Genomic DNA, 22,382 nt, shown 5'->3' on the forward strand with positions numbered 1-22,382 from the left:
CTTTACCTGTGTCTTCAGCTTCCCCACCTAGGCTGCCTCCTCTGTCAGCTAGTGACTGTCACTTGCACACACAGCTGCCCTGCAGCACCCATCCTTGAATCCATCTTCTGCTTCCTGACACAGGGCTGATGCCACCCTCACACCCCCACTGCAGGTTACCACACTGTCAGCACTTGTGCCCCACCAGTGACTGCTTCTTCCCTGCCCTCCCTCCGCCACCTCCATCCCAGGCCCAGCTCCTGCTCTGTGGTTTGGTCCCTGAAGCCCTCACAGTCCTCTCCTGCCCTCTCAGGCAGGTTACCATGCCCTGGACACCATCTCTCCCAGTCCTGGCCCATCTCCGACTCCATGGTGTGAGTCTCTTCCTTCTAACCAAGCACAGTGGCCTGCACATTATGGGTGCTGGCTAAGTAAAGGCACATAATTCCCCCAGCATTTGGCCCTGGGCCTGGGCTTGTTAGCACAGGTATTGTTCTTGCTGGGAGGATGGCTTGGGGTGGGACAGGTGGCAAGGGGCATGCAGAGGGGAAGGAGCACCCTCTTTCATTGGACAGCTGTACACAGTCATGGCGCCATCTGCTTCCATATGTGTGGCCTCATTTAATCTTCACAGCAGCTCTGTGGAGTAGTTGTTACTGTCACCAGTTTATGGATGAGGAAGCTGAGGCCAAAACAGGAGCAGAGAGCAGATCCAGGTCACACAGCTGGTAAAAGAGAGCCAGGACTGAAAACCAGGCCTTCCTGCCTGCCCCTCAGCGTTCCCCACTGCAGAGGAGCCTGTGTCCCAGGCAAGCACCACACCAGAAGGCCTGGACCTCCTAGCTCCCTTTCTGTTACCTTCATTCTGGCAGCCTCACCTGGAGGTGGACTCTCACCTCTGACTCCCACCTCTCTCACTCCTCAGAACTGGGTCAGAGGCCACTGGAGGTGTCACCCTAGCCTATGGCATCACCTGCAGTGGCTACAGCCACCTGCAATGGCTACAGCCCTGCCCACACAGCTCACAGCCCAATTTGGACAGGTGGCTATCTCCATATAGTGTGCTTCCCTCCCACACAAATGTGCACATGTACACGCACATGCCTAGCCCCAGCCTTCATGCTCATGGGCACAGTGCCCCATGCACAGTTTACAGAGTACTTTCCCATCAACTGTCACCCACAATCAATCACAGTAGCTCCCACTTACTATGCAGCACCTACTGTGTGCCAGGGAATGCACTGGGCGCTCCCTGCCCACTAATGTGTTGCTCACCGAGACGAGGCTGGGTGAGCTAATGCTGTTTGCATCTCACAGGCAGGAGATAGGAGCCCAGAGAGGCACAGGGACCTGTCCCAGGGCACACGGGGACCATGTAAGGGAGCTGGGGCAGTTTAACCCCTGTGCTTATCTCCCAGTCAAGGGCTCCTTCCAACAGAGCACACTGACTGCTGACTCACAATCCGTAATCAGAATGTGTGTGCCTGTAGGCCTATATCCATACATATCAGTGTGTGCCTGTACCTGCATTTGTGCAGATGTTCCTCACACATAGTCTGTGATTAACAACATGCCTGTACATAGAAGAAGAGCGAGTCACTTGCTCATCTGGGCTCCCACAGTCCTTTGTGGTTCCTCTTGGTGCTGTCATTATTTCCTTCACTGAACAGGCCACCTCGGTGCCCAGCACAGTGTCATGGACAATGTAGTCACTAATACATGTTCGTTGAGTAAAGAAGTAAATGAGTGTGTTGAGTGTCTGTGACAGTTTAGGATGTTGCATGGAGGGAGCTCTTATAAGCCCCAAGTGGAGAACCAAAGCACGAGTCTCTCGAATTTTGGAGCTAAAACCACATTCTTTGTCAAAGAACTGCCCTCCTTTTGAGAAACAGGTTCTGGCACGTGATGATTAATTTAACAAAGTTATATTCCTGGCCTTGGTAGAGTTTGAATGCCTAACCTTGTGACTCCAAGCGACCACACAAACTAAGCTGCCCATCCTCGGCTTGGTGCCATCTGATCCACCAAGTCGTAAAGCTGGGCCGGCAATAAGAACACCATCACCAAAGGGCAGTGGTATAAGCAAAACCAGTCTGGAGCAGGTCCTGAAAACACAGGTGGGTTACAGGAGGCTCACACTCTTACAGCACCTACTCCTGCTGCATTGCTTGTTCTCCCTCAGATCACATGTAGGTCCTTGAGGGGAGTTCCCAATAACCAGCTTACTGAAGAAGAATCTGCATGGAAACAGGAGCTAGCTGGAAGTTGACAGCTGTGGTGATAACAGCCCCACTTGGGTGTTTCCATGATGGGAAGTAAGGGAAGGGAAATTCTCCTAGGAGGCAGAACTCAGAGCCATGCATCTGGTCAGTCTCTTTATCCAGAAGGTGACCTGGCCAGGGGAACTGATCAAACCAATTTACTGTCTGACCAGATGGTCAGAGACTGGGAAGGAATAAGATTGGAAAACCAAAAGCAGTAACAATAATGCAGCAAAATACTTAGAGAGAGCTTATTACATACAAGGCAGTCTAATCGCCTTGCCTGCATATATATGAGTAAGTCAACAGCTCTCTCAGAATGGGTTGAGTGTGAGGATATTTGTGTCCCATGTGAATGTTCACCAAAAGGAGCCTGATGGTTCAGCCTGTGGAAATCTGTCAGCTTTTTTTCCTTAACATCCCAGTGCTTCCTTAATGAGCCAATGAATAAAACTGCCATAGTAAAGGGATGGACTTAACTTCAGTTAGGTTGACTTGGCTACCAACGCTGTTGAGTGCCCAGTTTCTCAACAGCAGAAACCCCAATGTGTTACCGTTCCCTGGGGACCAACAAGTCCTTGGGTGACAGAGGAATTACATTGGACCTCTTCCATCATAGAGTGAGCATCAATTTATCCTTACTGAAATCACATATTTTGGAAAGGATTTGCCTTCCCTGGTGCTTTTATCAGCACCATCATCCTTGGATTTTCTAATTACTTTATACACCATTGAAATATCCCATTGGGATATCCCAAGGAACACATTTCACATTGAAAGACAATGGTCTAGAGACTATGGGCTTCCCTGTTTTTTTCACATACACCATCACCCACAAACAACTGCCCTTACAGAACAGTGGGATGGCCTATGGAAGGTCTAGTTATGGTGACAGTGAGGAAACAGCATTTTCTGAGGTCTGAGGCCATACTACAGAATTCAGTATATTCTTTGACTCACCAGCTAATGTATGATGCTTTTTCTCCCATAAACAGAATACATAGGTCTAGGAATCAAAGGGTAGAAATGAGAATGACACTTCTTATCACTTCACTTAGTGAAACTTGCAACAGTTGATTCATAGGAAGTTGAAACTTCTGCCTAGCTGTTTGGAGCTCCTCATGACATTGAGCCAATAGGCAAAGAAGGGGTGTTTACTATGTGGCTGGGGTAAGTGATCCTAATTACCAAGGGGAATCAGGGAGTCTGCTACACAGTGCGGCAGGGAAGAGCATGCCTGGAATCCTGGCGATTTCCTGCATGACCGTAGCACTACCACATCCAGTGGCAAGAGTTCAAGGCAGATTGCAGCAACCCAATAAAGGCAGGACCTTCGAGAGCTCAGATTCCACACAGTCATTGTGGAGGCAACCTCCAGGGTCCTTTAGGAATACAATGCACAACTTACTCCTACAAGGCTTGCTCAGCACTGCTGGACCCACTGGAGGAGGGCTTAATCTGCTTTCTATATGAGTCCTAGGAAATCTCTTGGATGCTTTCATCCATATCATGTCCACTGATAGCGTTTGACCAAAGAATACAGTAGCCATACACACATAGGACTACCAAGGGCCTCACAGTACCAAGCAAATAACCATGAGCAGCTAAAGTGCTTGTTAAAGGCAGGCACACATGAATTCAAGAGAGAGGTCAGAAACACCAGCTATGGCCTCTGGACTAGTTTCAGGAACAAGGTCTGGAATCATTCTTATTTCCTTCCTTGCTGCATGTATGTGGGTGACTACAAGTGCATGCATGTGTGTGTGTGTGACTTTTTTTCCATCCTCCTTCATCTTAGCCCCATTGTAGAATATAATGTATGAGTGGTGGCTCAGTGTACAACTTAGCTCATACCTTGTAGTGTATCTAGAAGGGACTGCAAGGTAACAAGAGGAAAGGGTATAACCCACACATTACTGGACATGGAGCTGGAGATAGGTGATAAGATTTGGGGTAATCTTCTTTTGGCAAAAGGGTAAGTGGTGATTATACATGGATTGGTAGCATTATGTTGGACCTCAGCATTTTTGGAAGTCTGGGGTTCCGTTAGCTATCCATTTTGTTCTCACAAACGGTTGGTCTCTAGTACATATTTCTTGTGCTCTCTCTCCCTCCCTTCCTCCCTGTCTCCCTCCTCTCTCTCCTGGCTACCCAGCATTCATTCTACCTTGTTTAATTCAGTCACAGTGAAATATTACTCTAGGGCTTACACTCTCAGCATGGGGATGGGAAGTGGGTGGGATGGTGGGTAATCACCCCCAAGGGGGTGAAAATTGATCCTCCTGAAGCAATATAAACCAGCTCTTAGGATAGTTTGTGGCCCCCAAGGCTCAAACCTACTGGACAAAATCGGATTCCTTAGTTTTTAATTTCTACTACCAGGTTTTCTTGGGTATCACATGAGCAGCAAATATACACATGAAAAGATACACAAAACGTGCTGCAAAACCCTCACGAATAGATGGCTGTGAATGGAGGAATTTCAATCCTTTGGTCAGTGCAGCCGTCATATCATGATAAGTGGTCTGCGTCTGCCTATTGGCTGTCACTGGCTGCCTTTATGTTTGATCCTCAGTGCCTTTGCGCCTAATTTGAGTTTTGAGAATTAAAAATGCCTTCAATTTAATTCTACAGACGTTATTCAATCTGTCATTATAATTAAGTGCTGAAACAAAAAAAATGTTGACAATACCTGAATGAATACCTAGCAGCTATTTTTTCCTATCAAGCAACACTTAAAAGCTCACTAAAAGTAATTTTTAAGAAATTAAAATTGTTTTACTTTTGCTAGAAAAATAAGATTTGAGTACTTTTAAAAAATTTGATTACACTATTATCATCAGTAATATAGACTAATTTTCATATGTAGTTTGACACATTATAATGAAATACTCAGCAAATAGTTAAAATTAAATGTTAATAGCTTTAAAATTTTAATTTTGAACTTTTTTGTTTAGTCATTATGAACCTTGTACTGAATTTTAAAATCCCTTTTATGTATGAAACACAAATGTATGTCATTTTGAGATGTACAATATGTCCATGTTAGCCAAATTTCATGGGGGAAAGCAATTAGGACAAAAATATTTTAAAAGTCTTCTTAGGGGGTAAAAATAGGTAGATAAATTGTTCCAGGGCCTTTTTCCACTCCCAGCCAATGGGAAAATAGATGTTACAATCTAGAATTATGTGGAATTTAATTAATGATATACCAAAGGGAAGACTGAAAATTGTGGGAGTTCATTCATTATAGAAGTGGCCTCAAGGCTGATTAAGGTGGCAAAAATATGAGCCAGAGTCTGTCCCCATTTCCCAACATTCCCTCTTCCCAGGTCTGGCCACCCTCCACTTGTGGAGAACCAGACTTGATCTCTTCCTTCTGGTCCCACATACCTTCAGTCCTTCCACTTGGGGAGTGTGGGAAAGCCAACCCCTTGTCCTCTCAAATTCTAGGCCTCATAGGAAGGGAGAATAGGTAAGGAACCCTGCAAGTCCAGTGGTCTGCAGAGAGAAGATAAGTTGGAAGGACAGAGCTCTTCATCACTATGAATTCACCTGTATGCCTAGCAAGCACTTTTAACTCTTTTTTTGTTAGAATCACAGTCCCCAAGTTCCTTGCCACCCTCCTGTTGCTCCCTACTCTATTCATTTTCCGATGGACATCACCTGGTAATCTGAGAGGGGTTCGAACATGGTACCCACCCACTAGAGTCTTCCCTATGGCTAAGCTGCCTCTAACCTTGTCTACCTTTCCCAGATACTACTCAGCCTCTGAGGAAACCATGGCCTATGGAATCAACAGAAGAACCTCTGCTTCCAGTGAAAACCACCTCAGCAGGGAAAGCAGGTCTCAATTCATGGCCACAGGTAAGGAGCTGCCTTGCTCTGGATGGAACTTTTTTAGATCCTGTTCCCTAAACAATAAACGTTATTCCTTTAGTGCTTAGTCTACAGGAGTGGAGAGGCAGTAGAGCCTCATTGTCCTTAAGTCTGTAAGACTCTGTCCCAGTGATAGAGTTTGGTAATATGAGGATTAAATGGTGAGGGCTTCCTGGAGAGAGGTCTAGAGAAATACTCCACAAAACAGGGCAAAGGTAGATCTCTGATTGCCGAGGGCCCTGTGCCTGAGTGGGCAGTGCAGTGTAGCTGGGAGGATACCACCAACCATGAGGACTTTGGCACCTGGCTCATAGTGCTCCTTTCTACTTCAACTCCTACAACCATCCCAGGGGATTTCATTGTCTACATGGATAATCCAACCAACACCCTAGCCTCCCACACCATCGACCCCTCATTTCCAGGAACCATCATCTTCTCGCCCCTTTCACCACCCACTGCTTGGACTTACCATCACCCAGAGCTCTCTGCTCTCTCTTCTTAAACATAATCATCTCACTGTCTAACCATCTGACTGGTCCCTCAATTCATCCTTCCATCTCTCTCAACACCCCTTCCCAGACACCTAGAACACTGCCAGACATAGAGGTTCTTGGTATGTTCACTTAACATTCTGTCCTGTTCACGGACTTCATGGAGACTCCTGTCTACAAACCCCTGCACTGTCTCCCAACCCATCACACAATCTCAGCTTCCTCCCCATGCCTACCTGGGTCCCATGGTCCATCTCTTCCACCACCAGGTACCTACTACATGTCAGATGCTATGAAAACAGTAATGAAGATACAGTCTCATACACTCACTGCCCTTGGTCTTACATCCTTATTCCAGAACCAAACCCTTGGAATAAACATTTTTCTTCTTGTTACCTGCAAGATTACTGAGCACCTTGCCATGGGGAGGGGGTCTCCCAAAACTTATGTGGTCCATCCTCTATTGGGGCCTCCCCGCTGCCAGACACTCTTCCATACAATCCCCTTTCCACGTCCTTTCTGGACAGGCCCTTCTCCCAGGCCTTCCCCTCCTGCCTCCTCAGGGACTGGGGCAGCATGAGTCAAGTCTCTGATATTTTCCTATTAGCTCCTGCCTGCTCAGGCCCCTCTCTCCTTTCCCACAAAAATCCTACTTGTCCCTGTGTCTCCCCCTACCTACCTACCTACCTCTCTCTTTGTCTCACCCAACTATCTCAAAATGAGAGCCTACACCTGATGTCCAGTCTCCTCTACCTCTGCTTTCTGCTGTGGCCTTGCCTACCTAAGGTTCTTGTTCAAAGTGTTTCCTCTGTACCTACAATCCCCAATACTCCCCCATCACACTGTAATCCTACCTGACCTGCAGGCTAGAGATAGGGCCCAAGCTATCCCAGAGACGCATGCTAATCTAGTTGTCCTGAATTCAACAATGTCACTTCACCTCAGACTAGGCATAGCCTAAGGTAGAAACTTTCCCAATGCACTTTTAAACGTGATATCAAAATGTAACAGCCCACCAAAAAAAAAGCAATAAACTCAGAAATGGCAAATAGATTTAATATAGAGTGTCAACTTCGATTGATAGTGGCTGCTTAGAGTGCTGTGTTGAGTAGGGTTCTGAGGATGCACCCTGGCTTGAAGAGAAAGACTGCTGGGATTAGCAGTATCTGAAACACAAGTAAAAGTAAATCAGAAAGTCAATTGATGACCACCAAAAAAGCAAAGAATAAAATGACAAAATCAGTGTTTCCCCATGTTCTCCATATGGTCCTCCAAATTTGGCCTTCTAAAACCACCCAGTTCCTCATCACATCCCCATGAGCCCCAGCTGCCTCACCAAGTCTAAGAAGATACCTGAAATCTCACTTGTAGGAGAAACCACAGGCACCAGAGCTGCCACTGGTACTGGCACCAGCTCCACTGAGGCCCGCAAAGAGCCCAAAGGTGAGAGTGGCAGTCAGGCTGGTACTGGTACTGAAGCTGCCGCTGGTGCTAGCACTAGCACTGGCACCAGTGCTGGCACCACCGCTCTCTTGGGCTTTGGCTTTAGCTTCAGCTCCTGCCTGGATCCGGGCTTTGGCCCAGGGTCCAATGTCAGCTTCATCCCAGTTGCAGGGTCCAGCAGCATTCTCAGAGCCGATCCCAATGCCCATTCGAGCTCTAATCTCCACCCTAACCTTGGCTTCAGCTGCAGCCTCAGCCGCAGCCTTCATATCTGCTTCCATTGCCTCTCGGTACTGAGCTGCCCATTCCTTGGGATCCTTCTTTTGTACCTGAAGTGGAAATAACAACCACTAGAAGGATCAGAATCTGAGGAATGAGCACCTACTATATGCTAGGCACCAAGCTATGTGCTGTATACAACAGTAATAATATAACAAATACTACTAGTAATTATGCACTGAATAGTCCATTCCTGCTCTGACACTACCTCCATGACCTTGGACATGGCACCTAATAACCTCACTGAGCCTGAGTTTTCCATCTGCAATAGGGCAATGACATGTTAATTTTAAGGACTAAATGACACAGATTAAAGTATTTGGCACATAACAAAGGCTTCAGAATGTTCACTTATGAGTTGCAAGCTGCTCTGTACACAGCCTACCACAGCTAGTGGCACCCCATGCTCTTGATATCCCAAGCTTGGGCAGCTCTCCAATTACCTTGCAGGCAAACTTGAGGACTTTCATCTTGCTGGTCTCATAGTAGGAGCGCAGGCCCCAGAAGAACTCATACTCAGGGGGATTGCTATTAGGGACTCTGGCATAGTCCAGGTACCTTGAAAAAGAGGTTCAAAAGCCTTTATGTCTGAAATCACCCACAGCATGATCATACAGGGACTGGACAGTCTCTAGGTGGCAATCTCACCAATAAATACTACAGATTTTTTTCCAATGTTGAGCCCTGTTGCACTGGTCCTGCCCAGAAACCACGTGAAAGTGCAGGGTGGGACATATGTAGGGTATTTGTTCACAGGAAGGCCACAAGTTTTGTGTCCCTTGCCACAAAAAAACCAGATTCCTATTGGGTGTGTTGTAAACAGAGGAGCCATTTCTTCAGACCCCCTGCTCTGAGTACACTCCCACCACAGGGTCTCATCCATGGTCTGGCTGAGCCCTGGGACAGTCTACTAGAGAAAACCACTGTAAAGAGAAAAAACAGTCAACCAAAACCAGCATCTTCTGTGCAGGCTTCAAGCTATGTATATGTGTGTGTGCATGCCAGTATGTGTTAGTGTGCCCAGTTAAGTACATGTGTTCTCCAAGGACCAAGGATAAGGGTGGGCCCTGGCCAGAAAGTCAGGAGGACTGGGCCCCTGGCCCAAATGGACTGCTTATTAGCTGAGGCCATGCTCCGATGTCTACTCTCTGAGCCGAAGTTCCTCAACTAAAAATGGGGATGGGATGATACCACCTATCTGCAGCATAATTATGAAAATGAAGTGAGGTGAAGAAGTCCCCAGTACAGCACTGGGCTACCTAAAACCACCATTCTACGGAATTTTTCCTGTAAATTAATTTCTCTGAGGCCCTGGTTAGCACAGTAAAAAGAACCAAGGCATTGAGACCAGGACCTAATCACTACTCTTTCATTTACTACCTGTGTAACTCTAAGCAAATGACTTCACTTCTCTGAGCCTCAGTTTTCTCACATGTATACAATGCTGGTGATGTCACTCCCTCCTTTGAAGAACTGTTCTGAAGGCATCCGTGAGAGTACACGTAGGTCAGGAAATACATGCTCCTGTCCCCTATTACTGCCTAAGGAATAAGCTACCACCTGCATACAAACACATATACAAATTTGCAGACACACCATAGCTTTATCATTCAGTTCTGAAACAAGAAAAATGCATGGTACACACTAACACTAGACACTTACTTTTGCTTCACAAACTCATCAGTAATGAGCTTCTTCACATCCCCAAAAAGTGAGTGATGTATCCTGACAGCAGAGAAAGAAAAATAGATAAATAAATACAAGCAGGGCCGTATCACTTCCAGATGTAAGCAGAGGCATTTCTGACATGGAAAACAGGTTTCCAAAAAGAGGGAAGCTCAGTAGGGAAGCCCAAGATATAGTGAGACAGGGAGCAGAGAGTTTAGGACCATTTCCCCATCCACCCAGGTGAGAACCTTGGACCCTCTACCCAGTCCAGCACTCCCACCCACTCCACCAGACCACCAGGCTGATGCAATCCTGGGACCATCCTCTCTTGCCAAAGGACAGCATGGACAGCAAGCACTGAGAGCCCAATCATACCCAGGGCGCAGCCCCAGCTTGCGCAGCACCTCCCAGATGACAGCTACAAGGGGAGGCGAGAGGAGACAGGGACAGAAAATGAACACGTGAAGTTCCAACTGTGGCCACCCATTCAGCTGCAAGACCAGCCACTCACCCTCACTAGACCGATTTCCATTCATGAAGATGATGCTAAGAAGCACCATGAGGAGACCCAGCTTTGGTGAGTCCTTGGTCCTAGGGGAATAACAGAAGGCTTATGTCCAGCAGCCATCTGCAAAAACACACCAGCCAGCTCACTAAGCTAACCTCTCCCCGGTCCCTCTGACATGGGAGAATTCTGCCCAGTCTATGCTTCACACTCTATGTGACCCTTACACTGTTGAGCCTCAGTCTCCTATTCAGTAAAATGGGAAAACCACTCCTCCCCTTCCTGGGTTGCTGAGGAGGGAAAAATGCTCATCAACCTGGTACAACACAAGCACCCAGTCAGTGTGAGTCCCTGCTTTCTCTCCCGGACCCCTCAGTCCAAAGAGAATTCTAGGCAGAGCCCCACTCATGCTCCTACCCTTCGAGCGTCAGGATCCACCCACACCAGGAAGCCATCCCTTGAGAACCACTCTAGCAAGACAAGGAGGAAGAGACAAGTAAAACAGGTCTACTCTCTGGGGAAGCTTCTGGAGAAACAGAAAACCTGACAGTAGGAATGCCCTGCCCCAGGCTCTACACCCTTCAGTCAATCATAATCAGGCACCACTACTGTGAGCAGGGCTCCAAATACATGTGGAAGCTGGAACAGGGGCTTAATAGGCCTTGTCTTTCCTGACTCTCTAAAGGGATGTGGGGAGAGAGGACAGGGATGGGGTAGTACCAGGGCCAAAAGCAGAAGCCTCCCTCCCACCCCAGCCCTTTCCCTGCTTACGTTCCCAGTATACCAGCATCAGTGGGCTCTAAGGTGCTGAGAAGAATGTACAAGTGGTCATTCTTATCAATTTCCTTCAATTGGATCCCAAATACCTGTGGATGGGAGAACAGCTAGTGAGATCACAAAATTTAGTTTCCTGGGCATCCCATAGATCCCCACACACCTAAGGTCTATGTGTGTATATGTGTGTGTGTGTTTGAGTGTATGTGAAAAAATCAGGGATAATGATTGTAAAACACATAGCTAAGTGGCTGACACACAGCAAACAGATACTATTCTTATCAGCATCATCTTTACAATTAGTGGGAATCCAAGGAGACAGAATGGGGAATGGAAGGGAGATGTGGGCATTTGAAATACATTACAGGACGTGTCTAGCAGTGGATAAAAGGCAGGACTAAGTTGGGTGGCTTGGGTCCTAGCTGTGCTTTTACCACTGACTTGCTTTGTGACCCCAGGCTAGTCTATGCCCCTCCTTAAGCCACTATCTGCCCATCTCCACAGCAATGAGGGCTGGATTAGCAAGTTTCTGTGGTCTCCCTAAGAAGGTACATGTACACCTTTGTTCGATTCAAAGCTTCCCCATTGTGCCCATCCCCCAGGGCTGCCCCTTCACCTTCTCCAAAGAATAGCCTGCTCGTTCAATGATTTCAGGGTACACATCAGTGTATTCTTTGATGATGTCCTTCAGCATGTCTGCAAGGGGAGAGTGTTACAAGCACCTGGGCTAAAGTGAAGCCAGGTGACCTCCATACCCAAACTACAGACCCTTTGCCTACCCTGCTGTGGATGGCACAAATAGGTTTTAAACTAATAAAGAGAGATGCTAGCACGGTCAAATTAGAACTTTGGGAGGACAGAGGCAGAAGCATGGGAATGGCCCCAGCACATGGGGAAGAGGGCAATGGAGGGCAGAGCTGGGGGACAAGAGTGCTAGTAGGAGTCTACCTGAGCGCTTGATAGGAATTTTTGTCTGGTCTTTAACCAACAGATACTTCACCAAATCATTTGCCTGGGAGAGGAGAAAAGATGGAAAAATCAAAATGCATTTGCAGAAGACTTGAGAGGATGGCAGAGAAGAGGGTAGGCAAGGCAATAGATAAGGCAGAGTGGAGAGGATCAGGTTCTTACCCTCCCTTGCAATAGGGCCACATCCCGAGGTGGTGTTGCTTCTGGCTCTTGGGATGACTGCAGCTTTGCAGCTCTGCGGCGAGCCTTGCCCCTATGGGCCTTAGGTGACCTCAGGGAGAGCAAAGCTCTCCGGGCCCAAGCAGCCAACCGAGTCCTTGATGCCCTGCGGGCCCAAAAGGCTATGGGGCCCCTAGAAGCCCTACGAGCCATTGAGGCCATTAGGGCCTTTGAGACCCTTCGGCCACCTGTAGTTCCAGAAGCCTGACTCTGATCACTGCTGCCATCCTCTTCCCCATTCAGATGCTTTACCTGCATCAACAGGGAGGAAGTACAACATTGCTAACTGAAGCAGATGGTTCTTTTTCCTCATCTTAGCTCTTCCAGAAGCCCCTTCTAATCTCATCCCTATTTTAACAACTTGATTCAACAGATGTTGGCCTTGATGAGTCTTGGGTTTGTCTTTCTCTGGTTTCTAAGCAGGAGTTTCATCTCCCCAACAGGCCAGAAGCAACCTGAGGGTGGAGCCTGAGGAATCTCCCCTTCCTTTGTCCACCATTGGCTCTGCATATACAAGTCACCCTGGACAAGTCACTCCACCTCGCTGGGACTCAACTTCCTTCTCTATAAAACTGGATTACTTTCAGGATTTAATGAGATAACCTGTGTGAATGTCTCTAGCTCAAGGCCTAACACACAATTAACTACTATGTAAACATAACTGCATTACATGCAGATTGCAGCTATGCATATTCTTGCCTCATCCCCCCACCAGTCTGTGAGCTCTCTGAAGAAAAGAATATATCACATTCCTCTTAGTGCTCCACAGCCTTGATGAGCACAGGGAACATCCTAAATGTTTGCAGAATAAATGAACCCACTGAGAAGAAAGGTGTAGAAATGCAAGGATGGTGATTGCAGACAGAGATCTTACCTTTCGGGCTTTTTTGGCCTTAACCTTGGGCCCAGCATCCTGATTCTCCTCAACCTGGGCAACTGCACCGTCAGGCTCAGGTTCATCTGCCAGACCCTGAGAGGCAGCAGCCTCAGTCTCCAGGCCCTTTGTATTGACCTTTGCATCAGCCATACAGCTGACCTTTTTGGTCTCAGTGGCAGGCACTGTCACAGCCTGAGGGTCAGCATTCTGCATCTTGGTGTCAGCTGCTGGACTCTTCTTTTCAGATGCTAGAACCTGAGTATCAGTCAGCTTAGTGGTAGGTGAGACCTGAGTGGCAGCTGCCTCCTGAGCCTCTGGGGCCTTTGAGAACTTTGTGGCCTTTGAGACTCCTTCAGAGTTTGAGACCTTCATGGCCTCTGAGCTCTCTGGCACCTTAGAGGCCTTCAGTGTCTCTGAGACCTCCAAGTTCTGGGTAACTCTCAATATGGTCTGTATCTTCAAGCCACTGTCCTTTTCTGAAGCTTCAGCCTGCAAGATGAAGCAGGGAAATTCACAGACCTTCTCCCCACCCACAACTAGGCAAATAGCTCCAAAAACTCTAGGGTCTCACTACTCTGATCTATACTAACTCCTAGCTGCAGTGTGCTCTGACCACCTCAGCCCAACAAGGCCTCCCCTACCTCTAAGCAGGAACTGATGGAATAAGAGGGATGGGCCTGTCCTTTCTCCCTCTCTCCAATGAGTGGGTGGGGGCACCCAGGCAGGGAAGTGGGTGGAGAAGGACTAGGTTGGGCGGGAAGATGCCAAGGAATTTGAGGCAGCAACTGGAGCTGGAGAAGAAATGCAGCTAGGGTGAAGACAGGAAGCCTTACCTGGAAGCGGACTGGACCTGTACCATTCTTGGTTGTGTCGGACATGTCTCAAGTTGGCCTGGCAAGAGCTGAGCCTGAAGGAGAGAAGGCCTGGGTCAAGGGGAGAGCCCACTGAATGTCCTCTTTCACGTTCTGCCAGAAGACTAATCCTCACCTGCCCTAGGGCAGCAATCCCAAAACCCTCCCCAAACCCCAGCGACTCTGTACTCAGATTCAGTAATCCTGAGCAACTAGGTCTCAATTCTCTGCAGCTGCACTCCTCCCCTTTTCCAGGAAGATGCGCCAGCGCGGCAGCTGTAGGGACCCCGCCTCTTTTGGGAGGGCGTGCCCCCTCGGAAGTAGACAGTGCGCATGCGCGAACACTGCACAGCCCATCTCAGCCCGACCCAGTTTCCCAAGCTCAAGCCCTTTCTCGGAGTCCACCGTGCACATGCGCATTCGGCGCTGGCCTATTCGGCCCCAGCCCTTCTCTACACGCCCACTTTTAGCGATTCATAATGCTCATGCGCAATGGTCACGGATTCAGTCAAGCACCCTTGCCCAGCACACGTCCTTCCAAGTCCGCAGTACCATTCGGTCCCGCCTCCTCCCCAAAACCAAGCCTCCTTCTCAAATTAGCGCAGTTGTCTAGTTGTCCTGGACCCTCCCCTACTCAGCCACCCAAAGTACACAGTACCACCCGGTACCGCCCTTTTTCATAACCCGCCCCCCTCCAAAACGGGCAAAGCACATCTTAATTCCGCCGTTTCCTTAATACATCCCCCCTCCTCAAACGAGTACTGGGAAGTGATTCCATCTTGGGCCCAAACTGGGTCCAGTCCCCTCCCTTCCCAGCCGGATGGATCCGGTACGATCCGGTCCTTACAGCAGGTTTTCTTCAGTTCCCAGAGGGTGGGGCCGACCCCTACCGGGCCCTGATCCAGAGTTGGGCCTCGCTGCTCACCTCGTCCTCCAACTGTTCCCGAAGGCGTCCACTCTCTCTGAGCCCCTCCGAAACTGGGAGACTGCCCTCCCTACTCCAAGCCGGAAGTGGTCCCGCCCCTTTCCGCCTGCCTAGGGGGCCTCCGTCCCAGCCAGGCTGCCCATACCCCGCTCCTTGCCCTCATTATATCCCCTCCAATCCCTCTACCTTGCTCTCTTTTCCCTGTTACCTCATCGCATTTCCTATTTACTCCACAGAATTCCTCATTCCCCCTCCTCACATCCTCCTCTGTGTTACTTATGCACTCCCTCCCCCAGTGTTCCTTAACCCGTTTCTGCATCTCCTATTTTCTTCTCTAGATTTCCACTTCCCCTCAATATTCCCCTTACCCCTCATATTCCCAGTCCACCACCCAGCATGACCGGTTCCCCGTTTTTCTTCCCCTCCTCCACTAGTTTCTGCTCCCCAGTCCATATAGCCTACTACTCTCAGTCGTTCTGGTTGCCTACTTTCCACTCCTGATCACCTCTTCCCCAGCTGCAGAGTTGCAGTAAGAATTGCCCACCTGCCTGGCTATAGGTTGTAGAGGGCTGGAACCATTGTCTGGCTGCTAGGAAACCCCAATCTCAATGCCCCTCACCTTGTTCTCGAGCGAATTCGGGATGCGTCTGCCCTTCTTCAGTCCCTCTCGAAGTCTCAGCCTCCAGTTCTAGAGCTGCAGCCGGCCCAACCCAGCCCAACCCCTTTCCGCAGCCCCCTGCCACCCCGCCTCCTTCATCGGGGGTGGGGCAATGGGGCCCCACTCAGGGCTCTTTGACGCCAAAGCGCGTGTTTATGTCACTGTACCAGGTTCGGTCTGAAGCCTTTCCAACCAAAACCACCCCCTCAAAGCGATTCATTCGTTGAATGTATTTATTTTTATATCTGTATGTTTTCTTATTACAAAAGTAATGTGAAAATTCAAGTAATACAGAAATATATAAGATACCAATGGAAGGCCACCCTTATCACATCCCCCAGAAATAACCACTATTAACATTTTGATATACATTCCCCCAGATTTTTCTATTCATATACTCATTATTTGGGTTTTCTGCCCACAAATGGTACACAATACCTACTGTTCTGTGATCTCATTTTTTTCCAGTTACATATTCTAAACAACTTTCCATAGTGTACATTTTACTTAACAGTTGCATAATCTTTTCTTGTATAGATGTCCCATAATTTATTTAGCCAGTCCAGTATACATGAGCATTTGGATTGTTTCCCTTTTTTTAAAAAACGATTACAAGCAATGCTACAAGGAACCCCCTTATATCTGTAGTGGGCTTTTTCTGTTATTTATGGTAATTTTTGCTGACTCAAATGTTACAATAAAAGTCTTCCATTTTGATCCAAATTTGCCAACTTACTCTCAAAAGGTACATGGGATAACATCCCCACCAACAATATCTCTCGTAAGTATGTGTCACATATAATACAAATACTTTCATGTTATTTAGGATAATCTTTGCTATACAAAGGGCCAGGTTTTCCTTTATCTGACTAGATTCTGCCTCATGCTTCTTTGTCCACTTCTTTATTATAACAGTCCTTGTTTTTTCTAAGCAGTTTTATGGCTTTATTACTTGCATTTAAATATTTAATCATTCCAAAATTTGTTTTGTATAAGGATTCAGTTTAACCGTTTTCCAAAATCATAGCCTCTTATCCTCACACTATGTGCAAATTAATCCATCTTTTCCACCACTGATTTGAAATTGCACCTTTATCACTTAATAAATTCACATAACTAATTGGGTCTATTCAAGAGAATGAAATAAGATGTATAAATGATGGAAAGTAAACAAAATTATCATTAATTAAAGAGTATGTGAATGCAGACCTGGACAATCTGAGACCATAAACTAAAAAGTTATTATAAACCAATATAAAATACAGCACAATGGTCAGTTACAGAAGTTTTATTCAATACCTCTCTTATATCCACAAGCAATTCAAACAGTTATAGGTCTTCTGCTTTATGAGGCCAACTTTTCCTTTTCTAAGCAAATCAAATATATCATGAATCCCTGTGTTCTATGGATAATTCAACACACACATGCACAGGCAAAATCCCCGCACTTTCCGGATATTCAGGGTGGGATTCTGTTCCCACTCTTCTCTTTCTCTGAATTGCTGCTTTCTCCAAGTTTGTGGTATCAGCTCAGCACTTTCTTGCCTCCTGTGTTCTCTCCACCATCCACAGGGCTTTTACTTTACATTAGACATAGCTCCTCCTTTTCTTCTAGTTCTAGTGCCCCAAATTCCCACTCCTTCCAAATCATGGCAAGCCTTGATACCAAGATAAGGACTTTGGTCTTGATCCTGAGATCCCTGAAAGGTTATTGAAGGGTTCTAAGCTTGGATACAACATAGATTTGTGTTTTGGAAAGAACACCCTAGCGGCCTAATCCATAAGGAGTATGAATTACATGTCTTCCTAGAAAGGGAGAGTAGGCATCCAGGTAAGCTAATGACTGTGGTTTGGCCTAGAGTGGTAACAGTGGAGGTGGTGAGAAGTGATTGAATTAATAAAATATTAAATAAATAAAAAGCAACAAGGCTTTATGAATAATTGGATATAGAGAAAGGGGTGATGAGGAGGAAAGTGTCCAAGAGAACTCTTGGGGATCTGATTTGAGAAATCAAATTTGTGGATGGTAATCCGTTTCACTGAGAAATGGAATACTAACAGAAGGGAACTGAGCACTGATTTAAAAGTACTTGTGGGATATGTAAGTGGAAATTTCTCACAGGCAGTGGAATATACATGTCTGAACTCAAGAAAGAGGTCTGGGCTGAGGTTATAGATCTAGCAGTCAGCAGTATATAAATGGTTCTTTAATCCCTGGTAAAGGGCAATAGCACCTGGGAAGAATGTGCAGCTTTAGAAGATATGGGCCAGCCTGGGAAGAGCCCTTTAGGCTCTTTTTTTTTTTCAGCTTGAACAACAGGAATTTATTTTCCCATAGCTCTGAAGGCTGGAGGTCCAAGATTAACTGTTGGAAGATTTGGATTCTCCTGAGGCCTTCCTCCTTAGCTTGCAGATGGCCGCCTTCTTGTGGTGTCTTCATGTGGCCTTTTCTCTGCACATCCCTGGTGTTCCTTCCTCTTATAAGGACTCCAGTCATATGGGATTAGGTCCCCACCCTTATGACTTCATTTAACCTTAATCACCTCTTTAAAGGTCTGACCTCCAAATACAGCCACATTGGGGTTTAGGGCTTCAACATTTGAATTGGGGGGGTGGGTACAATTCATAGCAGGTACCCTATATTCTATTTCTTCTCTCTCCCTACCTGCCATTCTGTCTCTGTTCCCAGGCAGGAGTAATACAGACCCATTTCCATTACTTGTAAACCTAAATATTTGTGGAAGGGTTAGACACATGTAAGTTTGGCATAAAGCTCCAGGCCAATGGAGGAAATTTAGCCTCCAGCAACAGACAGTCATAGAGCTAAGGACAGTATTGGAGTTAGAATCCCCAAGTTATAAGGATCAGAAAGTAAGCAGCAGGCTGTGTGATGAGAGACTATCATTTTAAGCCCAGAGTTGGAAAAGTAAAGGAGACCAACAGCAATTATAGCACAGGTGGGGGCAAAGGAGCCCATGAGAGAGATGGGTAAATAGTAACCAAGGAGACCGGGAAAAAAGCAGGACAAAGTAGTGTCACAACAGGAGGGAAAAAGAAAGTTTTAAAAAGGAGAAGAGGTCAATCATGTTGAATGCTAGCAAGGTCAAGAAAAGGCTTCATAAAAAAGTATAGAGATTTTCACAATCAGGGGGTGATCTGGTCTCTAATGACCTTGGAGGGAATAGTTTCAGTACAGACATTTGTACATGGATTGCTACATGCTTGCCCTTGTATCTATTCTCCTATTTTTTCTTAATAATAGAACACCTGACTTTTAGGTGGACACATAGCCTCCTGAAATAAAGGCCCAGAGGACAAGAGCCACACCCTAAGGATAGTGGAGCAGTAAACTAAAAAGAACCTGGATCTCTGACAATTTCATAGAGCCACCATACCAGCTTTGGACTGCCTACCTGTGGATTTTTCTTAGGTGAGATAAATACATGTATGTCTCATTTAAGCCATTGTTATTTGTGTTAGGCTGGAGAAAGGAAAAACAAGGACATGCAAACAGAACAGAGAGATGCCATAGGAGGAGAACAGACCAGACCCCAAAGTCGATGCCATATATGGAAAGGGGACAGCTCTCCCTGAATTCCATCCTGATGTGCCGACTAAGACCTGGATGTCAGCCTCCTCCCTCTTGGAAGGAAAAAAAGTTTCTAGTTGTCTATTATGTCACCTTTAGCCGATCATACCTCTACACACCCCCTAGGATAGCTTGCCCACTCCTCCCCCTCCTAATCCCTTATAAACCCCCCACCTCCCTAACCGGGTGTGACTTCTCTGGCCTGTGACAAGAAGGCCACAGAACCTCACCTGGGGGTATTTAAATAAATTACCTGGCCCTTTGTTGCCTCTCTTTGCCTGCTTATTTCAGCTAGAATTTATCTTACAATTTGGAGGTCTATGCCATGCAGCACTTTCATGATTGCAGTGAGTTGATAAGTGCACAGCAGGTAAGTTATTCATGACAGTGAGTACAGACTACTCTTTCAAGAAACACCTGAGTCTGACTTTAAAGCTCCCCCAAAGTCTATCCCTGACTAGTTTTTGAGCCTTTTTCTGAGCACTGCTATATTCCAAAACACTTCACTATTACCAGATGCTTTGGTCATATGATTTCTTCCCCATGGAACACTCTCTGATACAACCTCCACCATTTTAAATTTCACAATGTTTTAAGTCCTAGTTGAGGCCTTTGGGATCCTGGGCTAACTTTAAAGGAATATAGAGTCAGAATCTTATACAATATTGGATTCAAGGGACTCAGGCAAAATCTCAGTCTAAGTCCATCATAGAGGTATTCCCAAAGATTTTCAGACAAATTTCCCAAGTCCCTTCTCTATATTACCACTGTTCTAACACAATATCACATTTATCTTATGATCTGGATATCAGAGGACAGGAGGAAACTTATCAAGAGAAAAAATACGAATTAATTCACAATCTTCATATTTGGACCAGAGAGATTTCCTCCCACCTTCTCCTTGTGAAGTCTTGGAATCTTTTAATCTTCAACATCTACCCATAAACTCTTACGAACCAAATCACTGGGTCCCAGACCATTTTCCAGCATCCATAAATCAACAAACAAATACCTGAGAGCATATAGATCCTAAATATCAACTAAGGGGCAAAGATGGAAGCTGAGTTATCACCAGGCAGCTCTGTTCAGGAGATAAGGAAAGGTGACTAAAGATTGCTTAGTACAGAATGTTAGGGGATAAAACTGCCTAATGCCAGAGCATCCAAAATTTCAGACTCCTGAAGCTTAAATGGCAAATCTAGTATATCTTCATCATCAGTACTCTCCTAACATGTTTCCCTTTCCTCAAACTATACAAAATCAGTGCCTCTGAATTCAAAGGTAGGGCTTGTTAAGAGTGACAGTTTTCCTTCCAAGGCTACCTATCACTTCTTTAGTCCTTTAAGTTGCACAGCGCAGCATAGCAATCAACTTAAAACTGGACATCAGACTTTCCTGTTCTTCATATTTCCTCAGCTACTCAGACCACTGGGATGGACCTACTAACTGTCCCTTCTCCTGGGCCCACTCCCCATCTCTGCTGGGCCCTTTCTGTCTGCATTTTCCATTTTCAGGCTCCTATGTCCTTTCTCTCGAGCCGCTGGTGGAATCTCATTTTTTTTACTTCCTTTTAAGTGCAGGGCAATTTAATTCATTTTGTATCACTCTAAGCTATCCTTCCACAAAGAAAATAACTATATTTTGTTAAACCAAAGGCAAATTTCATATAGATGAAGAAATCAGTTACCCACTTTTAGATTAACCCTCCTCCCCTGCTCTTTGCACATTGAGTCTTTCCTCAGCACATGCCGGTGAGGAAGATTTGGGCTATCATAGTCACTGAGCATCAACTATGTATTAGACACCTCTATAGAGGTGGTCCATGCTCTTGAGGGGCTTATATTTCTACTGTATGAGCATTAGCCTCATTTTACAGAGTACAAAGTTGGGGGTGAAGGAATTAATTTGCCCATGGCAAAGCAACTAACAAATGACAGAGAAATGATTTGACCCCAGGCCAGTGCAATGCCAAATACTAGAGCCTTCACCACTCTGCTCTACTACCTTCAATGTTTTAAGTTGCAGGACATCCTTTCCAACCCTCTTCATAAACATATGCTAGGCACGAAACAGTATTATTTTCTTCTGTGGAGACAAACCTAACTGGATTCCATATACCCATTTTGATATTGTCACAAAGTGTTATAGGATATACAATTATTTCCTCTTTGTGAGATCAACAAAGTTTTTAGGATTTTATTTCTTCAAGTAATGCATGTACATTGTAACAAACCAAAAAGTACGGAAAGAGCACATGAAAAAAACAGTAATTCCCTGCCTCTCCATCTATATCCCACCCCATTGAAGTAAACTTCTAACTATTTTTAGTTTTAGTTTGGCTGGTGGTTCCCTTCACAACTCTAGATAACATGTATATACTTTGTTTCTTGGTTTGCCATTTTAGACAGTATCCTCTTGACTCCCCATTTTGGCAATGGGATTTTGTTTATGCACAGTGTCTCACTTTTCCCTCTGTTCCTCTGCAATGTTTAACACTGATATTGTATTTTGTTCTTGGTTTTGTAACTTGAAAAACATGTACTCAAACCTCCATTCCCTATCCCATCCATTTTTTACATAATTTCGACCGCCTACTTCTTAAGACATGGCTGTTAAGGCCACTACCCTCCCCCTTACCATTCAATAACCAGCATTGTCAATTTCAGCTTTCCTTTACATTATCCAAGTTGTTAACATTTACATTCTCTTCTGCAGCCACAACCAGGTCTTCCTTGCTTTGTCCCCAGGTTGACTCTAAATTCTGAAAACCAATAAGCAGCAATTACATTACCATGGCTATGTAAATATTTTTCAAAATCCAGCCAAGTAGTGAGCCAGGAATACACTTTCTTCTCTACAAGTCCAATGTCACAGTCATTGGGCATCTCAAAGGAGAATGTTTCCACCATAAAGGTCAAAGGCAGTCTCTCTTTTTTTGTGTGTGTGCCATTTGTTTATTTTTCTTATTTTTTTTATTAAGGTATGATTGATATACACTCTTATGAAGGTTTCACA

At 45.9% G+C, this 22,382-nt stretch overlaps 1 protein-coding gene and 1 non-coding gene across 7 annotated transcripts; both read right to left on the reverse strand.

Annotated features, from left to right (window-relative positions):
* Window positions 1-7,645: 7,645 nt before the first annotated feature.
* Window positions 7,646-15,859, reverse strand: MAGED2 (MAGE family member D2). Of its 6 annotated transcripts, none has more exons than XM_036930849.2 (13): window positions 15,740-15,855; window positions 14,178-14,251; window positions 13,342-13,833; window positions 12,411-12,719; window positions 12,228-12,291; window positions 11,896-11,975; window positions 11,277-11,371; window positions 10,512-10,591; window positions 10,376-10,418; window positions 9,995-10,057; window positions 8,776-8,890; window positions 7,964-8,382; window positions 7,646-7,776 (listed from the first exon to the last, which is right to left on the reverse strand). In XM_036930849.2, exons 2-12 carry the CDS (start codon window positions 14,220-14,222, stop codon window positions 7,972-7,974), a joined length of 1,797 nt encoding a protein of 598 aa, XP_036786744.1. In that variant the 5' UTR covers window positions 14,223-14,251; window positions 15,740-15,855; the 3' UTR covers window positions 7,646-7,776; window positions 7,964-7,971. The 6 variants fall into 6 exon arrangements, with proteins under 6 accessions (XP_036786744.1, XP_036786746.1, XP_036786747.1 ...); XM_036930851.2 differs by lacking the exon at window positions 15,740-15,855 and adding an exon at window positions 15,121-15,218; XM_036930852.2 differs by lacking the exon at window positions 15,740-15,855 and adding an exon at window positions 15,043-15,187.
* On the reverse strand, window positions 9,066-9,195 carry LOC118934927 (small nucleolar RNA SNORA11). Its single transcript, XR_005033637.2, has one exon. It is a non-coding gene; the product is annotated as a small nucleolar RNA SNORA11 (small nucleolar RNA).
* Window positions 15,860-22,382: the final 6,523 nt, after the last annotated feature.

This window comes from Manis pentadactyla, chromosome X (genome assembly GCF_030020395.1).
Source record: "Manis pentadactyla isolate mManPen7 chromosome X, mManPen7.hap1, whole genome shotgun sequence".
Taxonomy (NCBI): domain Eukaryota; kingdom Metazoa; phylum Chordata; class Mammalia; order Pholidota; family Manidae; genus Manis; species Manis pentadactyla.

Excerpts from the sequence above, each read along its gene's own strand:
- MAGED2 (XM_036930849.2), bottom strand. The coding sequence starts at position 14,222 with ATGTCCGACACAACCAAGAATGGTACAGGTCCAGTCCGCTTCCAG. Across the intron at positions 12,292-12,410 it reads TGGCCCTATTGCAAGGGAGG|GCAAATGATTTGGTGAAGTA; the intron begins GTAAGAACCTGA and ends CTCCTCTCCCAG. Across the intron at positions 10,592-11,276 it reads GATGCTGGTATACTGGGAAC|GACCAAGGACTCACCAAAGC; the intron begins GTAAGCAGGGAA and ends TTATTCCCCTAG.